The sequence below is a fragment of the Crinia signifera genome, chromosome 6 (assembly GCF_055691185.1).
Source record: "Crinia signifera chromosome 6, ASM5569118v1, whole genome shotgun sequence".
Classification (NCBI taxonomy): domain Eukaryota; kingdom Metazoa; phylum Chordata; class Amphibia; order Anura; family Myobatrachidae; genus Crinia; species Crinia signifera.
Window position 1 is genome coordinate 28,680,743 of NC_139222.1, and position 25,666 is coordinate 28,706,408.

At 48.4% G+C, this 25,666-nt stretch overlaps 2 protein-coding genes across 3 annotated transcripts in view; both read right to left on the reverse strand.

The window, feature by feature from the left end:
* Positions 1 to 25,666, reverse strand: part of LOC146010139 (uncharacterized) — a 200,303-nt gene that overhangs the window by 144,473 nt on the left and 30,164 nt on the right. The window lies entirely within an intron of this gene.
* LOC146007386 (uncharacterized) lies at positions 21,332 to 23,711 on the reverse strand (the record flags this gene model as incomplete). The annotated part of the gene is made up of 1 exon (XM_083145734.1): positions 21,332 to 23,711. A coding segment is annotated over one exon (1,434 nt), but the record flags the coding sequence as incomplete, so codon positions are not given.

A 25,666-nucleotide genomic window follows, 5' to 3' on the forward strand; every position in this document is an offset into this window, starting at 1 on the left:
ATGAATCTAGAGAGGAAAAGAGCTGGAGGCCAAAGTGAACCCTCTCTTCGTTCACTTGGCCCGGCCTTTTACTGGCCTATTGGGACAATTTCTCAAGATGTGACCCTTACAGCCACAGTATAAACACAAACCTGAGCTTAATCGACGAGCCCTTTCTTCCGGGGAAATGCGAGCTGCCCCAAGTTGCATGGGCTCCTCGCTTTCCTCAGGGGTCATCGGAACATAGGGAACCACCCGAGTGAGCGAGCCCCGTTCCGACCTCCGCTCACGGAGGCGACGGTCAATTTTAATGGCTAATTCCATTAATTTATCCAATGTTTTAGGTGCCGGGTATTGAATGAGGCAATCCTTGATCTCATCAGTAAGACCGCAACGAAACTGACTGCGTAATGCAGGGTCGTTCCACCCGCAATCATTCGCCCATCGGCGGAACTCGGTACAATAAACCTCGGCTGGGTCTTTCCCTTGCCTAAGGGCTCTAAGATGAGTCTCTGCTGAGGCTTCACGGTCAGGATCATCATACAACAACCCGAGAGAACTAAAAGTGTCTATGGAGGACAGGGCTGGGCTGTCCGAAGGCAATCCAAAGGCCCAGGTCTGGGGGTCACCCTGGAGCAAAGAAATAACAAGTCCAATACGCTGGGCCTCGGACGAGAAGGAGCGTGTTTTGAGCCGGAAATACAACTTGCAGCTCTCACGAAAATTAAAAAAGGTTTTGCGATCCCCAGAGAACCGATCAGGCAAGTTCATTTTGGGATCTGAACCCCCTGAGTCTGGAGGCCGCATCCTCTGCTCTTGGGAAGCTACCTTCAAGGACAATTCCCGGACCATCTGAGTAAGCCCTTGAAGCTGATCAGAAAAAGTCTGGGGAGTGGTACTCCTAATACCAGACGACACAAATAACTACCCCACAAGGTATCTGACAGAGGAGATCTGTCTTTATTCTGGCTGGTTATAATGTTACGATGCCCTGGCCTGGGCACCAGGGACTATACAGGTTCCAGACGGTGAGGTAATCAGGCGTGAGCCCACAGCCGGGACCGCCGGTTAGGACGGCCACAGCGGGTCCTACACTCTCTCTGTTGAGTCCCCGAGGCAGATGGCAAACCCCTGCGGAGCTAGGCTTCACCTGTGGCCGCCGCATTCGAAGGAGCGAGTTAAGCCCGCTCTGACCCCGATGCAACCAGGTCTTATGTGATGACAAGGGGTAAGCGATCTGCACGGGGAATCTCAAGAGGATAAGCTGACTAATGGACCTAACTGGTAATAGGCCCCTAACTGCCGGCACCAGGCCAAGACGGGGAGTGCGACCAAGTCGCAGACACCAGCGGCTAGACGCGAGTCCCCAAAAACACACCAGAGGGACCGTGACTCCCAAAGCAGGGATCTGGATGGAAAGACGACACTCCTGCCTAAACAGAACACTAATGGCAGACGGGGCAAGGGAACAAATACCGAAAGACGGGGACAAGGAGGCAAAAGAGGATAACCAAGGATAATCCCACGGAGGGGCTTAGCCACGGAGGGCCGGGGAACCAAAGAAGGTAAAGACCAGGGCTCCACTGGAGCACTTACGTGACCCACGGAAGATGGAGACAGTGGGTCCGCTGCAGGCTCACAGGCTGAGGATGGAATTCAGCAGAGGAGTCCAGGGAAATGCAGGAACACTGGGATCCACGGGCAGACACAAGCTGACAGGCTGGGAGACCAGGAAGGCTGCAGAGAGGAACCACAGCGAGGGATTCTGGGACCAAGGGCCCAGGGGACCGGGGAGCACAGCAGAATGCTTCAAAAGCAATAAAGCTATAACCGGCGTCTGTGCCCAGCAGACGCCGGCTATTTATTCAAATTTCAATGACGTCAGGCGCGCGCGTTCCTGGCCGCCGGGCGGAAGCTCGGGGACGTTGCCTAGCAACGCCCCGACGCTTAGCCTCAGAGTGAGGCTTGGGACGCTGCCCGGCAACGTCTCCCGCCGCGTCAGATGACGCTGCACTCGCCGTCCGTCCGGGTACAGGGATACCCGGACGGCGGCGTGCAACAGTGACAGTACCTCTGACGAGTTCTTGATGCTCCTGACGACTGTTGGAAAATATAAGAATATCGTCGAGATAAACCACAACATGTTTATACAGAAGGTCTCTAAATAGCTCATTCATATAGGACTGGAAAACTGCGGGAGCATTACTCAACCCAAAAGGCATAACGAGATACTCATAATGTCCATCTTGTCATGCACCAGGGTTCCTTGTGTTCCCGGCTGTGACCGTGGTGGACCAGTGGAGGGCGCTGGGTAGCAGGACACAGGAGGTTTGAGGTAGTCGGAACTCATGCACGGAGGATGGAGGAAGACTACCTGCCGGGGACACAGAGGATTGGCTGAGACCTAAAGCAGAGGCGCGGGGTCTAAGCCGACAGTGGTATTCACCAGGGACCCCCGCAAGGGGATATGGACTTCGCTGCAACTGCCGACCAGGTCGCGGCCCTCTGCCCAGGTTCCCCTGTGGCTTTTGGCAGGGTTTGAAACACAAGAGTCTTTTACGGGGTACTTAAACCATCAATGGTGGTCGATGGCACTGAATGCTATACAGCAACACAGAGGGTACTTGAGAGTGAGAGATGCGGCCTGGAAGCCGAGGATGACACGAGGGTAGCACAGGGGGAACGCAGGAGACACTGGAAACACTGGGGCGGCTAGGGAGCCGATACTTGAGATCACTGGGGATCACTGGGGCGGCTAGGGAGCCGGTACTTGAGATCACTGGGGCGGCTAGGGAGCCGGTACTTGAGATCACTGGGGATCGCTGGAGCGGCCTGAGAGCCGAGGGGAGACGGGCACGGAACCCACGGATAACCGGACACTGAGTAAGTAACCTGGGCTGCACGAGAAGACCGGATCACACGGCAGATGGAAACACGTGGAGACTTCTGGCAGGAGTGGAATGACCAGGGATGCTGAGAATGTCTTTGCAGACGGCCTGAGAGCCGGGGATGATAGCAGGCAGCCTGGGAGCTGCAAGGCGGCCTGGGAGCCGGGGTTGTCGTTGGCAGCCTGGGAGCTGCGAGGCGGCCTGGGAGCCGGGGTTGTAGTTGGCAGCCTGGGAGCTGCGGGATGTCCTGGGAGCCGGGGTTGTAGTTGGCAGCCTGGGAGCTGCGAGGCGGCCTGGGAGCCGGGGTTGTAGTTGGCAGCCTGGGAGCTGCGGGATGGCCTGGGAGCCGGTGATGACAGTTGGCAGCCTGGGAGCTGCAGGATGGCCTGGAAGCTGGAGATGACGACCTGGGAGTCGTTGGTCTATGATGTCGATAACCAGGAGAGAATGTCGGAGTCTCTGGAGGCACTTTGGAAAACAGTTGACACAGGATGTCGACAACAGGTGTATGTGTGACAATACTTGAGTGCGGCAACTGGTGGACGTCGGAGAAGACACAGATGATGTTAGTCACCAGGAGACGACAGAAGCACAGAGTCTCTGGAGGCACTTTGGAAAACAGTTGACACAATGTCGACAATAGACGATAATGTGACAACACTTGGATGCAGCAACTGATGGACGTCAGGGATGACACGGATGTTGTTAGTCAAGGATAGACGGCAGAAGCTGAGTGTCGACTGTGAGGTAGACAGTGCCTGTCGACAGATCAGGTCTGTGATGGTAAAAAGTCACTGAAAGGTTTGAAGGTAGTTTGGCCTGGGAGCCAAGGGGTCTAGCCTGGAAGCTAGTGGGGATTTGCTAGCCAGTGTCAGCGGTATCCTCTGCAGGGGATAACTTGCTAACTCAACCGCAGTGATGGAATTAGCAGGAGTCTCTGGAGATGAACGGAACCAGGTAAGTAGCAGCAGGACACTAGGAGAAGGTATCGCTGGAGACTGGATAGCCAGGAGCCTTGGGATTCTCTGTCTCTGGGGTAACCACACAGGAAGCAGAATGAACATTTGTTCAAGGCAAGGAGGACTCTGGGAAGCTGGCTTATATTCCTCCATGTAATTACTTGATTGTCTGCAGCAGCAGAAAGAACCAGGAAGTATGCCTTGAGTTACCTGGATCATGTGACTGGTGCTGAACTCAGGGAGCCTCACTGGAGTTTTAATCACTGAGAATGCAGAGCAGCTGCAGCTGCAGCAGCAGCTAGGAAACAGACAGGCATGGAACATCAGAAAATAATGTGAAACAAGTCAGGTTCATGACACATCTCTAGTATTGAAGGCAGTTTTCCATTCATCTCCTTCCCGGATGCAGATAAGATTGTAGGCTCCGCGTAGATCTAGCTTAGTAAAGATGGTGGCTCCCTTAATACGATCGAACAATTCTGTAATAAGTGGCAGCGGGTAACAATTCTTAATGGTGATTTCATTCAGACAACGGTAATCGATACAAGGCATGATACGGAATGAGATGTTATTTCTGCCTATAGTTGGCATATTTATCACACGTATTTATCACACGTAAGCCCCCTCGGATTGTGCTTGTTCCTATAATAGTCCCAGAGACTGATACTGTGATACGTGAAGTCCCATTCCTTCTGTTAGAGGAGAAGATGGCCGAATTCCAGGCGGGTGCGGATGTCATGTGACATTATCCACCCACACCAAACAGGCATAGACACTCCTGCATTCATAAGGGTACACCCAGCGTTCCTATGGGTGTGCCCACTGTTTTTGTGGGCACGCCCATGAAACTCTGGTCGGTCCTACTCATCTGCCCCCTGCCAGCCCAACCTGAAGCGAACACCCAGGCGAGTGCGAAACTCAATGAAGGTGTTCGCTCCGGAGGTTCGCACCTGCGCCCACCACAACAATTTGATGGGGTAGAGAATTCGGCCCACACCAAGCGGGTCTGAATCGCACAGGTTACAGGAGCACAAAAGGTTCAACCAACACAATTGGGTAGAATGGACACAGCAAGAGGGGGGTGGTACTGAGATATAACTAAAGATAGGTTCCATGGCTGGGACAATGTGCAGGAAGAACATGCAGAGTCCAATGTAGCAAACACTAGAGGCCCGGCACTCACTGACAAATAAGTCCAAAGGTATACTTGCTGAGGTACGCAGGAATGGAAACAGGCGGCAATCTCCAGAAAACAAAGTCCTTTACTGCAGTCCAACCGTTTCAGGGTTACTCCCCCACCGTCAGGGACAGGAGTACAAATAAACCCCAGGTAACAACATATATACCCCAACTGTCCCTTTGCCTGCGGTAAATAGACTATTCCCCGCTGCTCTTCTCAGTAGTGCGGTGGAATGCAGGGAGGACTCTCCCCCTGTGGGACACTGGAAGCCCAAGGGGGGACACAGGGCCACCACCCGAAAGACACAAGATGGTACCGTAAGAAAAACCTAAACCTAGCACACCAGGCTCAACCCTTCACTAACGCTCTGAGGAACAGTACAAATCATTAGCTTCTGGAGAGGCTAGAGAGACACAGGACGGTATAGAGGTGAGGCATAGGGCACTACAGAGGGGCTAGAGAGACACAGGATGATGTAGAGGTGAGGAATAGGGCACTACAGAGGGGCTAGAGAGACACAGGACAGTGTAGAGGTGAGGCATAAGGCACTACAGAGGGGCTAGAGAGACACAGGATGGTTTAGAGGTGAGGCCTAGGGCACTACAGAGGGGCTAGAGAGACACAGGATGGTGTAGAGGTGAGGCATAGGGAAGAAGGGAGGGGCTAGTAAGATGCAGGGTAGTAGGGATGGTATAGAGACACACAAAACAGTATGGAGATGAGTGGGAGATGCAGAACTGTAGGGAGGGGATAGAAAGACACAGAACGATAGGGAGGTGATACAGAGAGATGTAGAACTGTAGGGAGGGGATAGAGAGACTTAAAACAGTAGGGAGGCGAGACATAGGGTTGGATAGGCAGCGTTTAGCCCACTATTATATTCCCTCCCCATGTCCGCTGGGATGGTAATGTATCAAGTCAGTTAAAAAACATTATGAAAAACTTTTTGTCTGTGTCGACCTTCTGTCAATGCCAACCTAATGACCATTAGTGGTTAACCTATGGATTTTTGACCAGATACTGATGCAGGGTGGTAGGGAGGGGATAGAGCAGCATAGGGTGGTAGGAAGGGGATAGAGAGGCACAGGGTTGTAGGGAGGGATATAGAGAAGCACATCCATATGCCTATCCTAATCATGTTTAAATTGCTCTACTGTATTTGCCTTTTTCACCTCTGATGGGAGGCTATTCAACTTATTCACTAGAGAGGCACAGGGCAGTGGGGAAGGGATAGAGAGGCACAGGGTGGTATGGAGGGGATAGAGAGGCGCAGGGTGGTATGGAAGGGATAGAGAGGCACATGGTGGTAGGGAGGGGACAGAGGCGAAGGGTGGTAGGGAGGGGATAGAGAGGCGCAGGGTGGTAGGGAGGGATAGAGAGGCATAGGGTGGTAGGGAGGGTATAGAGAGGCATAGGGTAGTAGGGAGGGGATAGAGAGGTGCAGGGTAGTATGGAGGGGATAGAGAGGCACAGGGTGGTAGGGAGGGGATAGAGGTGCATAGGGTGGTAGGGAGGGGATTGAGAGGCACAGGGTGGTAGGGAGGGGATAGAGGCGCATAGGGTGGTAGGGAGGGGATTGAGAGGCGCAGGGTGGTAGGGAGGGGATAGAGAGGCACAGGGTGGTAGGGAGGGGATAGAGGCGCATAGGGTGGTAGGGAGCGGATTGAGAGGCACAGGGTGGTAGGGAGGGGATAGAGGCGCATAGGGTGGTAGGGAGGGGATTGAGAGGCGCAGGGTGGCAGCTGGGACCTATCCAGCCTTGAAAATTATTGTAAACAAAAGATCACCCCGAGAGGTCTGAGACCCAAAACTTTCCCGGCATTTGAACTTCAGACTGAGGCTCTAAAAAAAGAATGGGAGGCCAGTCTTCTTAAATGCTCCCAGGAACTGATGACTATACTAATTCGTCACAATCATCTGACGCTTGAAGACTGTACCCAAAAGATAGATACACTGGGCAAAAAATTGGAGAAGTGGGAAAGTGACCCTCTCTTTCAGAGCACTTTCGAAAAGATCAAAAAGGACCTAGAAACCTATGAAAACGTTATCACGGAACGTAAGAAGAACAAGTTCATGAGAGATCAACACGATTTTGCTACCGGCAAAATCTTTAATTGGACAAGACCACAGAGATCAATAAGGCAGACTTACAACCGAGATCAACGAGGCACACAATCAGTCTCTGAATCAGAATACTCCAGTACCGACGACAGCACTCATACTGACGAGACCAACACTAGAGGAAGTGATTTTTTAGAATTTGGCAGAGGCCGAGGACACTATCAGGGAAGAGGAAGACCAGACGAAGTAGGAAGAAGAGGAAGACGAGATTGGACGAGATGGGAGCCACGCCAACCGAGCCGACAATCACAAAGGAAACGCCCACAATAGACTCCACAGTAACCAAGTTACAAATTATCAATCTATCTGACCACTCCCTCACTTTGGAACAGACCAGAGTTCTAGAAAAAGGTCTATCTTTCTCCCCAGCCCAAACTTTCGACAGATTCCACTGGGAAACCAGTCTGAATCTATTCGGTAGAAAATTACTCCTAGCTAAGTTCCATTCCCGTCGACAAACGGACACCCTTGACACTCCAACTAATTGCACACCGCAAGAATTACAGGCTATTGCTGACCTGGAAATGCTACAAGGAACAGAAACATCTGCTACAAATAACAGAACAATCTGTAAGAGAAAGTCTACCTTCTTCCCACAGGACACCATATGCCCTGAAGTAAAGGTATTTGTAAACCTGGTTTCCAAGGAATTCGATGACCTACACCGCAAAAACAAAAGGTATAGAACCAAGGGTAACCTCACCAAAATCGAAAAAGCAGCTATCCAAGAGATCAGAGATTGGCAAGACGTTGTCATTAAACCCTCGGACAAAGGGGGGAATATCGTCCTATGGCCAACTGATATGTACCTTAAAGAGGTTCACTCACAATTGGACGATAAATCTTGCTATGCCAAAACCCTATTCGACCCCACCTCCAATTTCAAAGTGGCCTTCGAAAGATTAATAGATAGAGCCCTATCAGACGGTACCATTACTAAACCTGAACACCTTTTTCTGCTGAACCTCAATCCAAGGATAGCCACGTTCTATCTTCTTCCCAAAGTGCACAAGAATCTACAGTCACCCCCGGGCAGACCAATTGTGTCCGGCAACGGGTCTCTCATAGAGAATGCCTGTATCTTTTTGGATGTCCATCTTCGACACCACGTCATGAGCTTACCCTCATACACCAAAGACACAACGGAGGTTTTGAAGAAACTGAATAACATCTACTTGGACGACGACCATCTCCTTGTGTCGTTGGATGTTGAATCCCTCTATAATTGCATCCGACATGATCTCGGGATTGCGGCCGTACGATACTTTCTGGAGATAGAGGGCCTAACCCCCTTCCACGATTTTCTCCTGATCCTCCTAGACTTTGTACTACACAAGAATTATTTCGTTTTTGAACAGTACTACTATATCCAAGGAAGGGGAACAGCGATGGGGGCGGCCTGCGCCCCCACATACGCTAACCTCTTCCTTGGATGGTGGGAAAAAGAGGTTGTTCTTCAGGATGATACCTACATCGACTGTGTCCATATGTGGACACGATATATCGATGATATATTGATAATCTGGAAGGGATCACCGGAACACCTCACCCATTTCATCCAAAGACTTAATGTGAACACCCTGAATCTAAAATTCACGTATGATTGGAGTCCAGACAGCATTACATTTCTTGATCTTCGCATCTATCGGGGTCTCAACAATGTCCTATCTACGGAACTCTACAGAAAGACCACTTCTACTAACAGCCTTCTGCACAGGACCAGCTCCCATTTCCCGCCAACTGTAACCAACCTCCCAAAAGGCGAATTTCTCAGATTGAGACGCAATTGTTCTGATGATACCACATATAACATATTGTGCCAGGATCTCACTAAAAGGCTACAGGAAAGAGGCTATTCAAAGAGACTTATCAAGAGGTCCATGAAATCAATCTAACAGAAGACCAGAGAAGATATCCTATTCAACACTAAACCAACAGATGATACTCCACCAATCATCAGAATAGTAGGCGATTTCTGCAATGAATGGAGAGAGATCCGGGACTCTATTCAGAAACATTGGCATATCTTACTAACAGATGCTGATTTGGCCTCTAAATTAAAACCGAAACCTGACATGAGCTGGCGGAGAGCTCCTAATCTGAAGGACAACCTGGTCCGTAGCCACTATGTGGCAAGACGTACTACTCAACCCACAACAGTTGGCAGTTACCCATGCGGCAGCTGCAAAGCTTGCAAACATGTCATCAATACTCAGACAATCAAAGACAGATATGGTGATGACATCAGGATCAGGGGCTTTTATAACTGTAAATGTCAAAACATCATATATTGCATCACCTGCCCATGCCAGACCAGATATGTAGGCATGACATCCCGCCCCTTAAAACAAAGGATTTTGGAGCATATAGGTAACATCCGCAATGCCTCCAGGGACAAGGACAATTTTAGAACCCTAACCTCAGTTGCGCGTCATTTTTTTAGGATGCACGCCTCTAACACGGATGATCTAAAATTCTCAGGCCTCGAACAAGTACACCTGGGCCGAAGAGGTGGTGATATCAATCAGGCACTCCTCCGCAGGGAAAGCTGGTGGATTTTCCAGCTAGGCTTACTTGCCCCAAATGGCCTTAACGAGGAGATCAAATACAGTGCCTTTCTTTAATAATATCGCATGACATTTAGCGTTCACTTTATCCCTCCACCCTTCATCACCATTATATTGCTCTCTTTTTCTATTAGACAGCCCATCAATGATAACATTGCCCAGATCAGGCTTATATATGATAATTCTGTTCAATCCTGGCCAACACCATTCTTATATGGCCCACCAGGTAGTATGCTTCGATTGCACGGGCCATTAGCACTATACCCTGTACGCTATATCTAATATCCGGTGTCTGTGTTCACACCAAAACCTTTAATACGTTGCTTGTTTATATGTACACACATGTGCTTCCGTTTTTCAAATTTCATCTCCACTATTATTATCATTATTTTTATTATTATTTCTATTATTACTATTCTATTATTTTATTTTATTATACGTATCAGTACTATTTCATCCCATTTCATTTATTTTATTTCATTTTAGTCTATTTTGTCCGTTCCTATCATCCGGCAATCCCCCCCATTAGGTATCCTTTATCTTGTTACAGCTAATACCATACAACAGCACACGTATATCCCTTTCATCCTTTCTGGTCTGCCTCCTCATAACCATCTATCTATTATTTAAACCTTTAGTTTAGTGATCGCTTTATTAATATTATTTTTTCCCCCAGCAGCATATTACAATGCTATTGTCCCAGTTCATACTCTTCTCAACGTTTTTCTACTTTTGTTCTACCCAGACGCGTGGACCCAGCATCATTATGGCACACCAGCGTCCAGCATCTCCTTTCAGTTTTCATATTTGTATATACACTGCCATCATCCTGATATCATGGCATCCCTGTCCTGTCATCAACATGACGCTTACTCGCGTCCTTAACTACACTGCTGGTCTCATATATACGTGGCACCCCTGTCCTGTCATCTACTAACTACACAGCCGGTCTCAGATATACTTTCCAGCTATGTTAGTTACCATGCCAACCCGCGGGGTCCTCTTTCCCTTCAAGGCACTTCCGTCCCATTGGTCTGTCCTGTTTCCATGCAGCCATCCCAACAGTCATCATGACTGCACGCAGTCACGCAAACGCCTGGCTGACTACCCGCCTCCATCATTTCCATTGGATACTCATACAACAAATACCACCTCCTAACCCTCCCATCCGCACACACCCCTGTGACCAAGCTTCACGCGAAACACGTGTTAGGACGCACGTGGTCACGCCCACCGCCCCCACCAGTGCCGGCTGACAACTCCATACTGAGACGGAGTTATCTTTCAGCCGTCCCGCTGTCATCCCGCATACGGCGCTATAGCGCGCACCACACGGCCAGCACTCACTGCAGCCTCTCATGTCCCTGCCTTGGACTCGCACCTAACCTGAGAGCAGTGTCCTCCCCACCGGCCGTAGCCGGCGCAGGTAACGGGGTTAAAACCCCCCCATACCCTGGTCTCACCAGCAACAATCATTTATATTGTTTCCTTAATATCACCTTAAATTTGAACTGTGAAACGTGGGACCTTCTGTAGTGAGACTGCATGAGTCTGTGTGGCTTCTACTAGCACTACCTGCATACCTATCCGCTTGTGCATTGTATGTGGCTATAGGATATTAAGCTGAATATTAACCCCTTAATTGCTAGTGTTTCATTTACCTATTACATGTGTGCTTGTAATTAACCCTGCATACCTGGTGACAACCCATATTCTCTCCAGTTTACATTGCCAATACCTATTTGTGATTTATACTAACCTATCACTCATGTATAGCATTTAGAGGTTTGACACCTATAATATCTGTTTAATCAGTGTCTGATTACATCCACATGGTCTGTTGGGAGACCTCACACTTACTACATAGTTGTGTATATCTACTGCATTACAGAATTCTAAGGACTGAATCATTTATTACTCTCAGCCCTAATCATCCCAATCAATAACTGGATTCCCCGATGTGCTTCTGGTGTCTTTTGTAACATATACACTGACACCAGGGACCAATCTCCCTCCTATCTAGGGACCGTGGGTACATTTACAATTTTTTCCTTCATAATTAATTTCTTTTTCTGCATAAAATCAATTGTCTTTAAGCACTAAGGGCATCCATTCCTTCATCCCTCCCCTCTCATTTTAGAGGAGCTATCGCATGATCCTCTGACTATCATCAAATCATCCGATGCTAGCATGATATTTGACAGCAGAGATGAGGGTTCTGTTTGTTAGCACCTCCTACCACTAAACTATCCATTTTTCGTGGCTCTCTCATCCATCCAGCCAGCACAAGCACTCCTGCAATGCTATTTGAGTAACAGGTCTGCCCTGCTCTGAACGGTTTGGACAGCAGAAGCTTACTTTGGCTCACCCTCCAAATTGACATCGGAAGTAACCAGCAAGGGCTATACAGCCATACTTCACTGGACCGCCTGTAATCCATCCGAACACAGAAGCTAAGCAGTGAGAGGCTGGATAAGTACCTATAGGGGGGACCTATAGGGAATATCCAGTGCTGTATTCATCCACTGGGGCAGTACGCCTGTTAATACTGCTGAGGTGCAGCCACAACAATCTTGAACCCCTCCCTTCTCTTTTCCTCTCATGCCCCAACTGTCCATACCCATCTTTGCCGACACTGGGGTGGACAACTTAGTGGTGGTGCGCAGTGACCTGTGTCTTGTCCGATTGCCGATACCGTATATTGGTACTAGGCAATACTTTATCTAAACATTTTCGCTCTTGTTGAATTATTATTATTTTTTGATATTGTCATAAAAAGTGGCGGGAGTCCATCACGTATGGTGCTCTCCAACTATCACATAAACGGTGTGTGGATATAGTTATATGAACCTATTTTAATAATCAAGCTTTCAATTAAAAGTTAAGTTTTATTGCTATTTCATCTGTACATCCATCTAATTGTTTATTATATTAAGTGTGCCCCAAAAACCTTGTTGGTTCTTCTTTAGTCTTCTTCTATAGACTACCTCCATTCTCAGGGGATAGAGAGGCACAGGGAGATAAAGAGATTTTTGTAAGAACTTACCGTTCAAATCCCTTTCTCTAGATTCTATCCTGGTGATGCAGCTTGACCTTGGGATGTAGGAGGGGTCCAAAGGAGCCAGGCACCTATGCTAAACCTTTGGAGAGGCAGGCTCCTCCCTTCTGCATCCCAGCATTCCTCAGTTCAACTTTTAGAGCACACTAGGATACAAAAAACTCAGTACAACGCCTGAACATATTATATGCACAAATCAATTTTTAACATAACCATTATAACATGACAATCCATGAAAACGGCATTACTTACTGAGCGTAAGGGAGGGATCGCTGCGTCTCAACCAGGATAGAATCAGACAAAGGGATTAGAATGGTAAATTCTTACAAAAATCCCTTTTTCTCTTTCATCTATCCTGGTGAACCAGCTTGACCTTGGGACGTTCAAGAGCCAGTCCTTTGGGAGGGTACGCTCAGGTCTGCAGTTCTCATCACTGCTCGCCCAAATGATGCGTCCTGTGACACAAACTCATGGAACCTGGTGGCGGCCCTGCATACTTGTTCCACTGTAGCTCCATGGCGCACCGCCCAAGAGGCAGCCACTGACCTGGTGGTATGGGCATTAATTCTGGAGGGCACTGGTCTGCCTACCTTAGTATAAGCAAAAGCAATGACTGATTTTAACCACCTAGCAATGGGTCGAAGCAGGCCAACCCATCTTGTGAACATCATAAAGTACCAACAACGAGTCTGTTTTACGGAGATTTTTCAATCTGTCCACATAAATGCGCAATGCGCGAACCACATCCAATTTTTTTGTCTGTCCCTTCTCCTGGCCTTTTCCTGAGGACCGAACACCGGAAGAACAATCCTGGTTTAAATGAAAAGAATAAACCACCTTAGGTAAAAAACTTGGGGACTGTTCTAAGCACAGCCTAATCGACTAAAAACGGAGGCTTACAAGATAAAGCTCCTAACTCAGGTGCTCACCTCGCTGAGGCGATTGCCAACAAAAAGGTCAATTTCCAGGTAAGGAATTTTGTCCCGGTACTTCTCCGGCCCACATTCTCCCTCCTCCTCAGAATCAACATTGAGGATAGGAAGAGAGGCTACAGACTGTCTAGAGGATTGATCAGGACTAGAAAACTGCTCCATGAGAGCATTAAACTTTTGAATGCCCTGCACAGTGTCCTGCTTGACATGCAGAAGGGCTGGTTCCCCTTGTGATAAAGGAATGGAACTAAGGGACTGTTGTGAGGATGATGAGGGTCTAGGTGATTTTACCAACTCATCCCTCTGTCTGTTTAAAACCTGTACTAAGGCCGTAACAGACCTGCTTAAGGCAGTTCCCCCCCTGAGCATGTGCTCCTCTGGGTACAGCATCACAAACAGGGCAGATATCCCCTTTAGCCATCTGTTCTGATGTTAAATCTAAGCCACAAAATTTGCAGCAAGATAGCAAGGCCAGCGCTCCCTCTCCCGTACCAGCAGAATGTCTCTCTGTCATGTTTACAGAACACACAGTGCAAAATGTCAGGCGACAGTACTGAGCCAAAGTATGCTGTGTACTTATCTGTTTGCTGGGGACCTTCAGGCAGGGCAGGCGACAGGGGGGGTCAAGGGGGACAAGTGTGACAGGCCCCAGCGATCTGAAGGGCCCCAGGGCTTCCATGCTCTGGCACGGCCACTGCCTGTACTAGCAGGCCTGTCATTGACCCTCGCGGCCCGGCCATCTACTGTGCACCATCTGTGTGTGGCTGAGTCTGACTGACTGGCTGTGTGCCACTGCTGTCTACGCAGCACTCAGAGCCGTCTACTCTGTGTGTGCGCACGGCCTGGGTCTGTAGTCTCTGTATCTTGTTACTTTAAATGCGCATGTCGTCTGTTCTGCACTCTGCAAATGACCTGCCCTGCCTGCTCGTAGTGCTCGGCTCGCTTTTGTGAAAGTGACAGGCCAGCAGCAGGAGGGAGCCAGCAGGAAGTAGCAGTTAGGAGACAGGCCAGCTGGACTGAGAAAGAGAGAAGTCCGCACCTGATGGATTTAGGATTGGTTGGGGGGGTCTCAGAAATATCATTGTACCGGGCCCCAATATTTCTGTTGCCAGCCCTGCCTTCAGGTCAGCGGGGGTAGCATGGCTCAGGAGAAGCTTGTCACTCTGTAGGAAAACCTTCAGCTACACCGCCCAGTGCTTACAAAGGCGTAAAACACAGAGTGCAAGAAGAGACCAATGTCCCTGCCACAGTGGAGTTCGTGGCTCTTTGGCGCCATCTACCCCATGTAGGCCACTCCCACAGGCATCTTCTCCTATTCCCAGTGCTTCCCCCTTTGTTGGGGATCACTTGTAATTGCCCAGTCCTGGGCTCCTGTCACAGGCTGCGCCCTCCTAATGGAGTCCAGCTTGTAAACCCAATCCAAGATGGTGGCCGCCATCGCGGAGACACCTGTTCCCTACGATTCCCCCCCCCACGGGGAGCCGGTTCAGGGCTCCCCTGGTGCCAGGAAGCTTCTGTTCCAAAGAAGCCAGAAGCGCTGCACAGGGAGACCAGACAGCATCTCTCTGCGCACAGGACGTGCTTCTGTCAGCTCCTGCTGCGCTCTCAGTGTGAGGATTCTTTCAGAATCCTCACACTGTTCCTGCCCTAACTAAGTGTAAAAATTTGAAAATAAAAACACCTAGCTATCTCTTTTCTGGCTGCTGCACACAGCCTGTTCAGCATAGCACCCACTCCTGTGGGCATCTAAACAAAACTGGGGAATGCTGGGATGCAGAAGGGAGGAGCCTGCCTCTCTAAAGGTTTAACATAGGTGTCTGGCTCCTTTGGACCCCTCCTACATCCCAAGGTCAAGCTGCGTCACCAGGATAGATGAAAGAGAAAGAAACACATAGAATTTGATGGCAGATAAGAACCACTTGGCCCATGTAGTCTGCCCCTTTTTTAAACATGTTACCTCAAACCATATTTGATTGTATGGCTATCCATATGCCTATACCAAGCATGTTTAAATTGCTCTACTGTATTTGCCTCTACCACCTCTGATGGGAGGCTATTCAACTTATCCACTAGAGAGGCACAGGGCAGAACGGGGCGTGTGAGCATCTCGTGCGAGTCCCTTTTCTGGCAGATAGCAGGGGCTGGCGGTTGGAGATTCTATCACAGGCCCCGGTTGAATGAGCTGTGCTTCATCTGTATCAACACAATGTAGGGATTACAGTGCATCCGAAAAGTATTCACAGCACTTCACTTTTTTCCACATTTTGTTATGTTACAGCCTTATTTCAAAATGGAATGAATTAATTTTTTCCTTCAAGATTCTACAAACAAAATGATAACATCAAAAAAGTGTTTTTGGAGATTTTTGCTCATTTATTCAAAATAAAAAGCTAAAAAAAATCACATGTATATAAAGTATTCACAGCCTTTGCTCAATACTTTGTCGATACACCTTTGACAGCAATTACAGCCTCAAGTCCTTTTGACTATGATGCCACAAGCTTTGCACCTTTCTTTGGGCAGTTTTGCCCATTGCTCTTTGCAGCACCTCCCAAGCTCCATCAGGTTGGATAGGAAGAGTCAGTTCACAGCCATTTTCTGATCTCTTCAGAGATGTTAAATCAGATTCATGTCTCGGCCACTCAGGAACATTCACAGAGTTTTACTGAAGCCACTCCTTTAATATCTTGGCTGTGTGCTTAGGGTCATTGTCCTGCTGAAAGAAGTACCGTCACCCTAGCCTGAGGTCAAGACCGCTCTGGAGGTTTTCATCCAGGATATCTCCGTACATCGTTGCATTCATCTTTCCTTCTATCCAATTCATGGCAATCTCCAGACGGGCTGCCATGTGCTTTTTACTAAGGAGCAGCTTCTGTCTGGTCACTCTACCATACAGGCCTGATTGCTGCAGAGATGGTTGTCCTTCTGGAAGGTTCTTCTCTCTCCACAGGGGAATGCTGTAGCTCATTGGGTACTTGGTTACCCCCCTGACTAGAGCCCTTCTCCACCGAATGCTCAGTTTAGACGACCAGCCAGCTCTAGGAAGAGACTCTGTGTTTCCGATCTTCTTCCATTTATGGATAATGGAGGCCACCGTGCTCATTGGGACCTTCAAAGCAGCAGATATTTTTCTCAGACGCTATAAGAGGCCTGAGAGTAAATCCCACCCCCTCAAATATAGCTTTAAGGTTTCCTTCAAGCTTCTTATCCACGGGGGCTTTAAAAGCTGCACCCCCTTGGACCGGGAGCACTGTAGCTTTTGAGAGTCTGGCTACTGAAGCATCCACCACAGGAACCTTCTCCCAGAGATTTGTATGCTCCTCAGGCAAAGGATAAAGACTCAAAAGCCTTTTAGGCCCCTGGAGCCTCTTATCCTAAAAGATCCTGCAAACCTTCATCTGCCGGGAAGGTAACAGCCTCTCTACGTTGCCTTTTAAACACCCCTTTAAAAGGAGTTTTGTCTTCATCCGACAAATTCATGGCTTGCTTAACAGCAGCAATAAAATCCTCCACCCCAGGGGTCGCGGTATCCTCATTATCATCACCCTGCTCCCAGGGAATATCCGAGGTACACTCTCCTTCCTCCCCTGAATCAACAGGTAACAGAGGGACTGAATAAGGGTCTAGGAGTTCCATCAGAGTCATTGTCAAATCTTTCCAGCAAAGCATTAAACCTGCTGATAACTTTTGCAGTATCCTGCATTACCTGCAGCAAACCAGGATCTGCTTGAGTCAAAGGCAAAGAACCTGAGGACTGTCTTGGGAAAGAAACCACAACCTCTCTCTGCTTGTCCAACAATTGCACTAAGGCATTCACTGACCTGCCCAGAGCACTAACCCACGCAGGCTCTGTCCGCTCCACCCTTTGGGGTACACTTCCCATGGGTCTCACAGCTGCGCAAGCAGGGTACAATCCCCCCCATGGCCATCTGTTCAGGGGAAATTTGTAATGCACAAACGCTGCACGCGCTCAATGTAAAAGGGTCTCCCTCCCCCAAAGCTACAGATTGTTGCTCTGTCATGATAAAGTAATTCACACAATGCAAAACGACAGGCGCTATGTACTGAATCAATATAATCACAGCACTTATCTGTCTGAAGCTCCAGTAGTCTCCTCCAGAAGAAGAGGGTAGCGATGCCCAGGAAAATCCACCACTCAACTAGAAACAGCGCTTCAGCTCCACAGTCAGCGTCTCCCAAAGCGGCGCCAGGCAGAGTGAGGGAAGAGACCAACTGGGCGAAATGTAATAGGGTGCGATTTTTTAGACTAAAAAAAAATCGCACCAAATCGCACCTTTAAAAATCGCATTTTTTGCCGCGAATTCGCATATGTAATGAGATGCGAATTAGCGGCAAAAAAATGCGATTTGCCGCGATTTGCCGCGATTTTTAGTCATGAAAATGTGGGCATTTTCAGTCATGAAAATGTGCGCATTTTTATAAATGCGCTTTTGTGCAAAAAAAAAAAAGTTAAAAAAAAAACGGCGTGGGGTCCCCCCTCCTAAGCATAACCAGCCCCGGGCTCATTGAGCCGGACCTGGTTCCAAAAATACGGGGGAACAAAAAGCATAGGGGTCCCCCGTATTTCTGAAACCAGCCCCGGACTCTTGGACCGGTCCTGGTTCCAAAAATACGGGGGACAAAAAATCTGGGGGTCCCCCGTATTTTGAAACCAGCACCGGGCTCCAACAGCCCGCGGTGTCATGCCACAGCCGGGGGACACTTTTTATACAAGGTCCCCCGGCCAAAACATGAGCACCGTGGCTGGTCAGCCTTGGACGGGGTACCTGGAGGAGTGGGGACCCCCCCAATAAAGGGGTCCCCCCCCCCAAGCTTCACCCGTCCAGGGCTGAAGCCCGGGGCTGTCACCGGCGTCCGTGGCCAGTGGACGCCGGCCTGATAGGGTTAAATACATCATACATATCATTACATTGCTTTTTACCCGCGAACTACAAGTGCCAGCAGACCTCCCCCGCATGCTGGGACTTGGAGAACCACAAGTCCCAGCATGCAGGGCATTAATGGGCCCGCTGGGACTTGTAGTCCACCTGTAAAAAGAATGTTTATAAAAAACACACACACAGAGAAGTACAAGTTTATTACACACACACACCTCAATTTTACACAGCATACTTACCATTCCTGGATCCAGCGCTGGTCTGGCTGCTTTACAGCCGGCTCCCCCCGAACTGACAGGCAGCGGGGAGAAGCGGCTGTCTCCGTCGCTTCTAACAGCCTCTGTAGCGCTGTCCGAGTGCTACAGAGGCTGAGAGCGTGATTGGCTGAGCTACAGTATGCGTCTCCATGGAGACGCATAGCTCAGTCCTGATTGGCTGAGCTATGCGTCTCCATGGAGACGCATACTGTAGCTCAGCCAATCACGCTCTCAGCCTCTGTAGCACTCGGACAGCGCTACAGAGGCTGTTAGAAGCGACGGAGACAGCCGCTTCTCCCCGCTGCCTGTCAGTTCGGGGGGAGCCGGCTGTAAAGCAGCCAGACCAGCGCTGGATCCAGGAATGGTAAGTATGCTGTGTAAAATTGAGGTGTGTGTGTGTAATAAACTTGTACTTCTCTGTGTGTGTGTTTTTTATAAACATTCTTTTTACAGGTGGACTACAAGTCCCAGCGGGCCCATTAATGCCCTGCATGCTGGGACTTGTGGTTCTCCAAGTCCCAGCATGCGGGGGAGGTCTGCTGGCACTTGTAGTTCGCGGGTAAAAAGCAATGTAATGATATGTATGATGTATTTAACCCTATCAGGCCGGCGTCCACTGGCCACGGACGCCGGTGACAGCCCCGGGCTTCAGCCCTGGACGGGTGAAGCTTGGGGGGGGGGGACCCCTTTATTGGGGGGGTCCCCACTCCTCCAGGTACCCCGTCCAAGGCTGACCAGCCACGGTGCTCATGTTTTGGCCGGGGGACCTTGTATAAAAAGTGTCCCCCGGCTGTGGCATGACACCGCGGGCTGTTGGAGCCCGGTGCTGGTTTCAAAATACGGGGGACCCCCAGATTTTTTGTCCCCCGTATTTTTGGAACCAGGACCGGTCCAAGAGTCCGGGGCTGGTTTCAGAAATACGGGGGACCCCTATGCTTTTTGTCCCCCCGTATTTTTGGAACCAGGTCCGGCTCAATGAGCCCGGGGCTGGTTATGCTTAGGAGGGGGGACCCCACGCCGTTTTTTTTTTATAAAAACACTTTTACACATTTTTATTAACAGAACCATGCACAGATCTCAATGATCTGTGCATGGTTCTGTCAAAATCGCCTGTCAGAACCTGGTCTATTTTTTTTGCGATTTTTGGTAACATTGACCAAAAATCGCACCCTATTACATTTGCGAGTTGTATACTTTATAATGGGAAAACATCTGGATGCGAATTGAAATGTGACTAAAAATCGCACTTAGAAAAGTGCGATTTCGCGGTAAAAAGTGCGATTTTTTACCGCGATTTTCAACCTATTAAATGTGCGATTTTCGGAAAATGTGCGATTTCGGCCGTTTTTGACCAAAAATCGCACATGTCTAAAAAATCACACCCTATTACATTTCGCCCCAACTATCCCTTCTACTGCGGGGTCTGTGGAGTTGGCGCCAAACTACCCCCAGTAGCTGCTCCCACTGCTGGATCTCCTAATTCCCAGTGTCTCCCCTTCAAATGGGGACCACTTGAAATCACCCGCAGGCCCTGTGACAAGCTGCTGTCTTTTTCAATAAAGAACTCAGCATGCAAACTCCGTTTAAATTTGGCCGCCACCATAACGGAGCGCCCATCCCCCATGACCCTCACCTGTGTGAAGCCGGTTCAGGGACGCTCCGGAGCCCAGGCAGCTTCTTAATAGAAGCTGGCAGTGCCGCACAGAGATACCAGACAGTGTCTCCTCCATGCGCAGGGAGCTGACAGGACGCGCTTCCGTCAGCCCCTACTGTGCTGGCAGTGTGAGGACTCTATGAGAATCCTCAGCACTGCGTCTTACCTAATAAGTGTAAAATGAATAAAATAAAATACACCTATCTATCTCTAATCTTCGGCTGCTCAGCAGCCTCTTCAGTATAGCACCCACTCCGGTGGGCACCTAAAACGAATTGAGGATTGGTATAGGTGCCTGGCTCCTGCGGACCCTCCTACATCCCAATGTGAAGCTGTGTCACCAGGACCATTGAAAGAGAAATGATTTATGCCCAAAATGCAGTATACAGCAGGGTACATGTATGCATAGGATTTGGCAGCACCACGCGAAGGAGATTTTGGGAGAAAGTCCAAAATATAATGGTCAAGGTGGGACTACCGGTACAATATCTGGATGTAACTATGTATTTTGGGCATAAACCCACAGGTAAGGGCAATGACCCGTTTATACCGCCGGTGGAGAACCTAGCTGCTCTGGCAAAAGTAATAATAGCAGGGAAATGGAGGCGCATGAGGCACCGGATTTATACCACGGGATCCATCTGGTAAACCATACAGTAGATAATGAGAAGTACACATACACCAACAGTAATAATGTAAGAAAGTGTCATCAAACGTGGGAGAGATGGACGCTGTCAGAATTCTATGAGGCTTATACAGGAGTATACACAACAATGCATATACATTATACAAATCCACACTATTACACAGGACCAAACACAGGAATAGCTTTATTATAAATGGCAGTATACAGAAGGTGAGATAGATGAGGCACAATGTAAGTTTAGTATAATCGGTATAATGGCATCGCTTGTCAGACATAAAGCACATATACACTGCACAGATATAAGGTAGGGGAAAGGATGGGATGTAATATCTTATATCTGTATCATATGCATATTGTAATAAGAAATACTGAATAAAAATAAGATCTGGGCAGTGATTGGGTGGATGTTTGTATCCCAGGATGTAAGTGTCCCAGGAGCAGCCTGGCTTCCTGCTGAGCTGGTGCCTGAAGCCTGCAGTATGATTACAGTAATGTGGGGTACACATCAGGATGATTTAATCACAAAATGAGCCAATTTAGATACAATCTCGACCGATTTTATGTAAATTGGCCATTTCACTGCCGTTCTGATGCGATCCCGATCCGACGTGCAGCCCCGCGGATCGTTAGGTCTTTTCTGAGATCCTACCATTGAAGTGGGTTCGGGTCGCGATCACATCAGATGCAGTTCCTGAGCGTGTCATAGGCTCCGCCATATAGTGAGCAGGTCATACATTCCCCTAACAACCCGCTCACAAGCTGCATCATGCTGTTGTGTACCCAGTATAAGCCGGCAGCTCTGGAGAGGGGGGAGGGGGCTGGTTGTGTAGGACAGTTTCTGCTAGCCTTACATTTAAGAACCCATGGGTAGCTCCCACAGTTTTAAGGGGGGGGGGGGGGGAGGAAATCGAGCCTGCATTGTGTTGGGGAGACTACTCTCAGATGATCCCTGTGCATACAACAGGGGTATCCACATATCAATGCTCATGTTTAATGTAGATCTGCTCATCAAAATGTTATTTTTCTGGTATTTACAAAGTATACATTTATTTATAAAACATTTCCCACACTGCAAGCATGGAAAAGGCTTCTCTGATGTCTAACAAGATGCGATTTATTGGTAAAACATTTCCCACATTCAACATGAAAATGGTTTCTCACCTGTATGTACCCGCTCATGTGTAACCAGACTGGATTTTTTTGCAAAACATTTCCCACATTCAGAACATGAAAATGGTTTCTCACCTGTATGTACCCTCTCATGTAGAATAAGACTGGGTTTAAGTGTAAAACATTTCCCACATTCAGAGCATGAAAATGGTTTCTCACCTGTATGTACCCTCTCATGTATAACAAGATTAGATTTATTTATAAAACATTTCCCACATTCAGAGCATGGAAATGGTTTCTCACCTGTATGTACCCTCTCATGTGTAACAAGATTAGATTTATTTATAAAACATTTCCCACATTCAGAGCATGAAAATGGTTTCTCACCTGTATGTACCCTCTCATGTGTAACAAGATTAGATTTAAGTGGAAAACATTTCCCACATTCAGAGCATGAAAATGGTTTCTCACCTGTATGTACCATCTCATGTATAACAAGATTGGATTTATTGCTATAACATTTCCCACACTCAGAACATGAAAATGGTTTACCACCTGCATGTACCATCTCATGTATAACAAGATTGGATTTATTGCTATAACATTTCCCACACTCAGAACATGAAAATGGTTTCTCACCTGTATGTTCCCTCTCATGTATAACAAGATTGGATTTATTGCTATAACATTTCCCACATTCAGAACATGAAAATGGTTTCACACCTGTATGTTCCCTCTCATGTGCAACAAGACTGGGTTTATTCCTATAACATTTCCCACACTCAGAACATGAAAATGGTTTCTCACCTGTATGTACCCTCTCATGTATAACAAGACTGTGTTTATTCCTATAGCATTTCCCACACTCAGAACATGAAAATGGTTTCTCACCTGTATGTACCATCTCATGTGCAACAAGACTGGATTTATGAGTAAAACATTTCCCACATTCAGAACATGAAAATGGTTTCTCACCTGTATGTACCCTCTCATGTATAACAAGACTGTGTTTATTCCTATAGCATTTCCCACACTCAGAACATGAAAATGGTTTCTCACCTGTATGTACCCTCTCATGTATAACAAGATGTGCTTTACGAGAAAATGATTTCCCACATTCAGAACATGAAAATGGTTTCTCCCCTGTGTGATGTCTCTGATGTAAAGCGAAAACTGACTGACTTCTAGAACTGGATGATATTGTATCTATATGACCTGTACTGGGTGTAGTAAGGTCTGAATGATCAGGAGAAGGTTCCTCATGACTAGAGGGACCAGATGAAATATCTGCAATGGGAAATGTTGGGTCTGTATTGGGGATAATGGGTTTTTCTTCTGGAGAATCTTGTCTGATGTTCTTATCTTCTAGTATATAATCTGGAGACACAATGAGATCTCCCTCCGAGGTATTCCTGCTTGTGCGCCCATCTACAGGAAACAGATGAATGACAACAGACAGAATTGGTTACATTGAGAAACAAATGTACATAGAGGTTTTGGGGGAAATTTACCAATATGAAAAACCTAGTTTTTCGTATTGGTTGTTTCCCTACGACTGCATACGACTGTTTAAGTCGTATGCAAAGTCGTGTTCCGGAGGGGGATTTACAAAGCAGTCAGATACGACTGCTTTGTAACCCTCCGATGGTGTAATGATTCGTATTAGCGGCCGTATATACGGCCGCTAATACGAATTATTTCTAGCAGTCTGCACGGATCAAGTCAGATCCGTGCAGGCTGCAAGGTGTAAAAAAAATAGAAAAATAAATAAATAAAAAAAAAAAACGGCGTGGGGTCCCCCCCACAGCCATAACCAGCACCAGGCTGAAGGAGCCGGGGCCGGTAATTAAAAATCAGGGAGCCCGACAAATAGGGGTTCCCCGATTTTTAACAACCAGCCCCAGGCTCCAGGTCCGGGGCTGGTTCCCAAAATACGGGGGACAAAATGAGTAGGGGTCCCCCGTATTTTAAGAACCAGCCCCAGGCACAACCAGCCGGCAGGGTAATGTCACAGCCGGGGGACACTTATAATATAAGGTCCCGCGGCCAAAACATTCTCCCTACCGACCAGTCAGCCTGGCCAGGGGCCCTGGGGGAGTGGGGACCCCCCCAATAAAGGGGTCCCCCCCCTCCAGGACTTACCTGACCAGGCTGAAGCCTGGTGCTGTCCTCGATGCCCCTGGGCGGTGGGCATCGAGCTGATAAATGTTGTAAAAAATAGATAAACCATTGTTTTTTACTGTGGCACTACAAGTGCCAGCAAGCCTCCCCAGCAAGCTGGGACTTGGAGAACCACAAGTCCCAGCCTGCTGGGCATTAAAGGGCCTGCTGGCACTTGTAGTTCTACAGTTAAAAAAATAGTGCACAAAACACACTGACACACTTTTAAAATAAAACTTTATTACACACAAAGCCCACACACACTAATACTTACCTATCTTCTCTCCGTAGGTAGCCCTGATGTCCTGTGTCGGCGTCTTCTGGTCCTGTGTCGTCTTCTTCCTCCATGTCGACGTCGCTGTCGGCGATGGTGTCCCCGTCCGGATCCGAAGAAATCCATTTGGGAAGCTGTGGAAGGAAACCATACTCACCTGTCCCAGCGCGACGTAGTCCAGGTAAGGGTCTTTGCAAAAAAATAAACCGAAAACCCCGAAACCAAACCGGACACGACGGAGACGCACGGTGTGTTTGTTACATCGTGCGGCTCCGCCTCCCGAATGCCGCTATTGGCCGCCTTGCGGCCTAGCGGCCAATAGCGGCATTCGGGAGGCGGAGCCGCACGATGTAAACAAACACACCGTGCGTCTCCGTCGTGTCCGGTTTGGTTTCGGGGTTTTCGATTTATTTTTTTGCAAAGACCCTTACCTGGACTACGTCGCGCTGGGACAGGTGAGTATGGTTTCCTTCCACAGCTTCCCAAATGGATTTCTTCGGATCCGGACGGGGACACCATCGCCGACAGCGACGTCGACATGGAGGAAGAAGACGACACAGGACCAGAAGACGCCGACACAGGACATCAGGGCTACCTACGGAGAGAAGATAGGTAAGTATTAGTGTGTGTGGGCTTTGTGTGTAATAAAGTTTTATTTTAAAAGTGTGTCAGTGTGTTTTGTGCACTATTTTTTTAACTGTAGAACTACAAGTGCCAGCGGGCCCTTTAATGCCCAGCAGGCTGGGACTTGTGGTTCTCCAAGTCCCAGCTTGCTGGGGAGGCTTGCTGGCACTTGTAGTGCCACAGTAAAAAACAATGGTTTATCTATTTTTTACAACATTTATCAGCTCGATGCCCACCGCCCAGGGGCATCGAGGACAGCACCAGGCTTCAGCCTGGTCAGGTAAGTCCTGGAGGGGGGGGACCCCTTTATTGGGGGGGTCCCCACTCCCCCAGGGCCCCTGGCCAGGCTGACTGGTCGG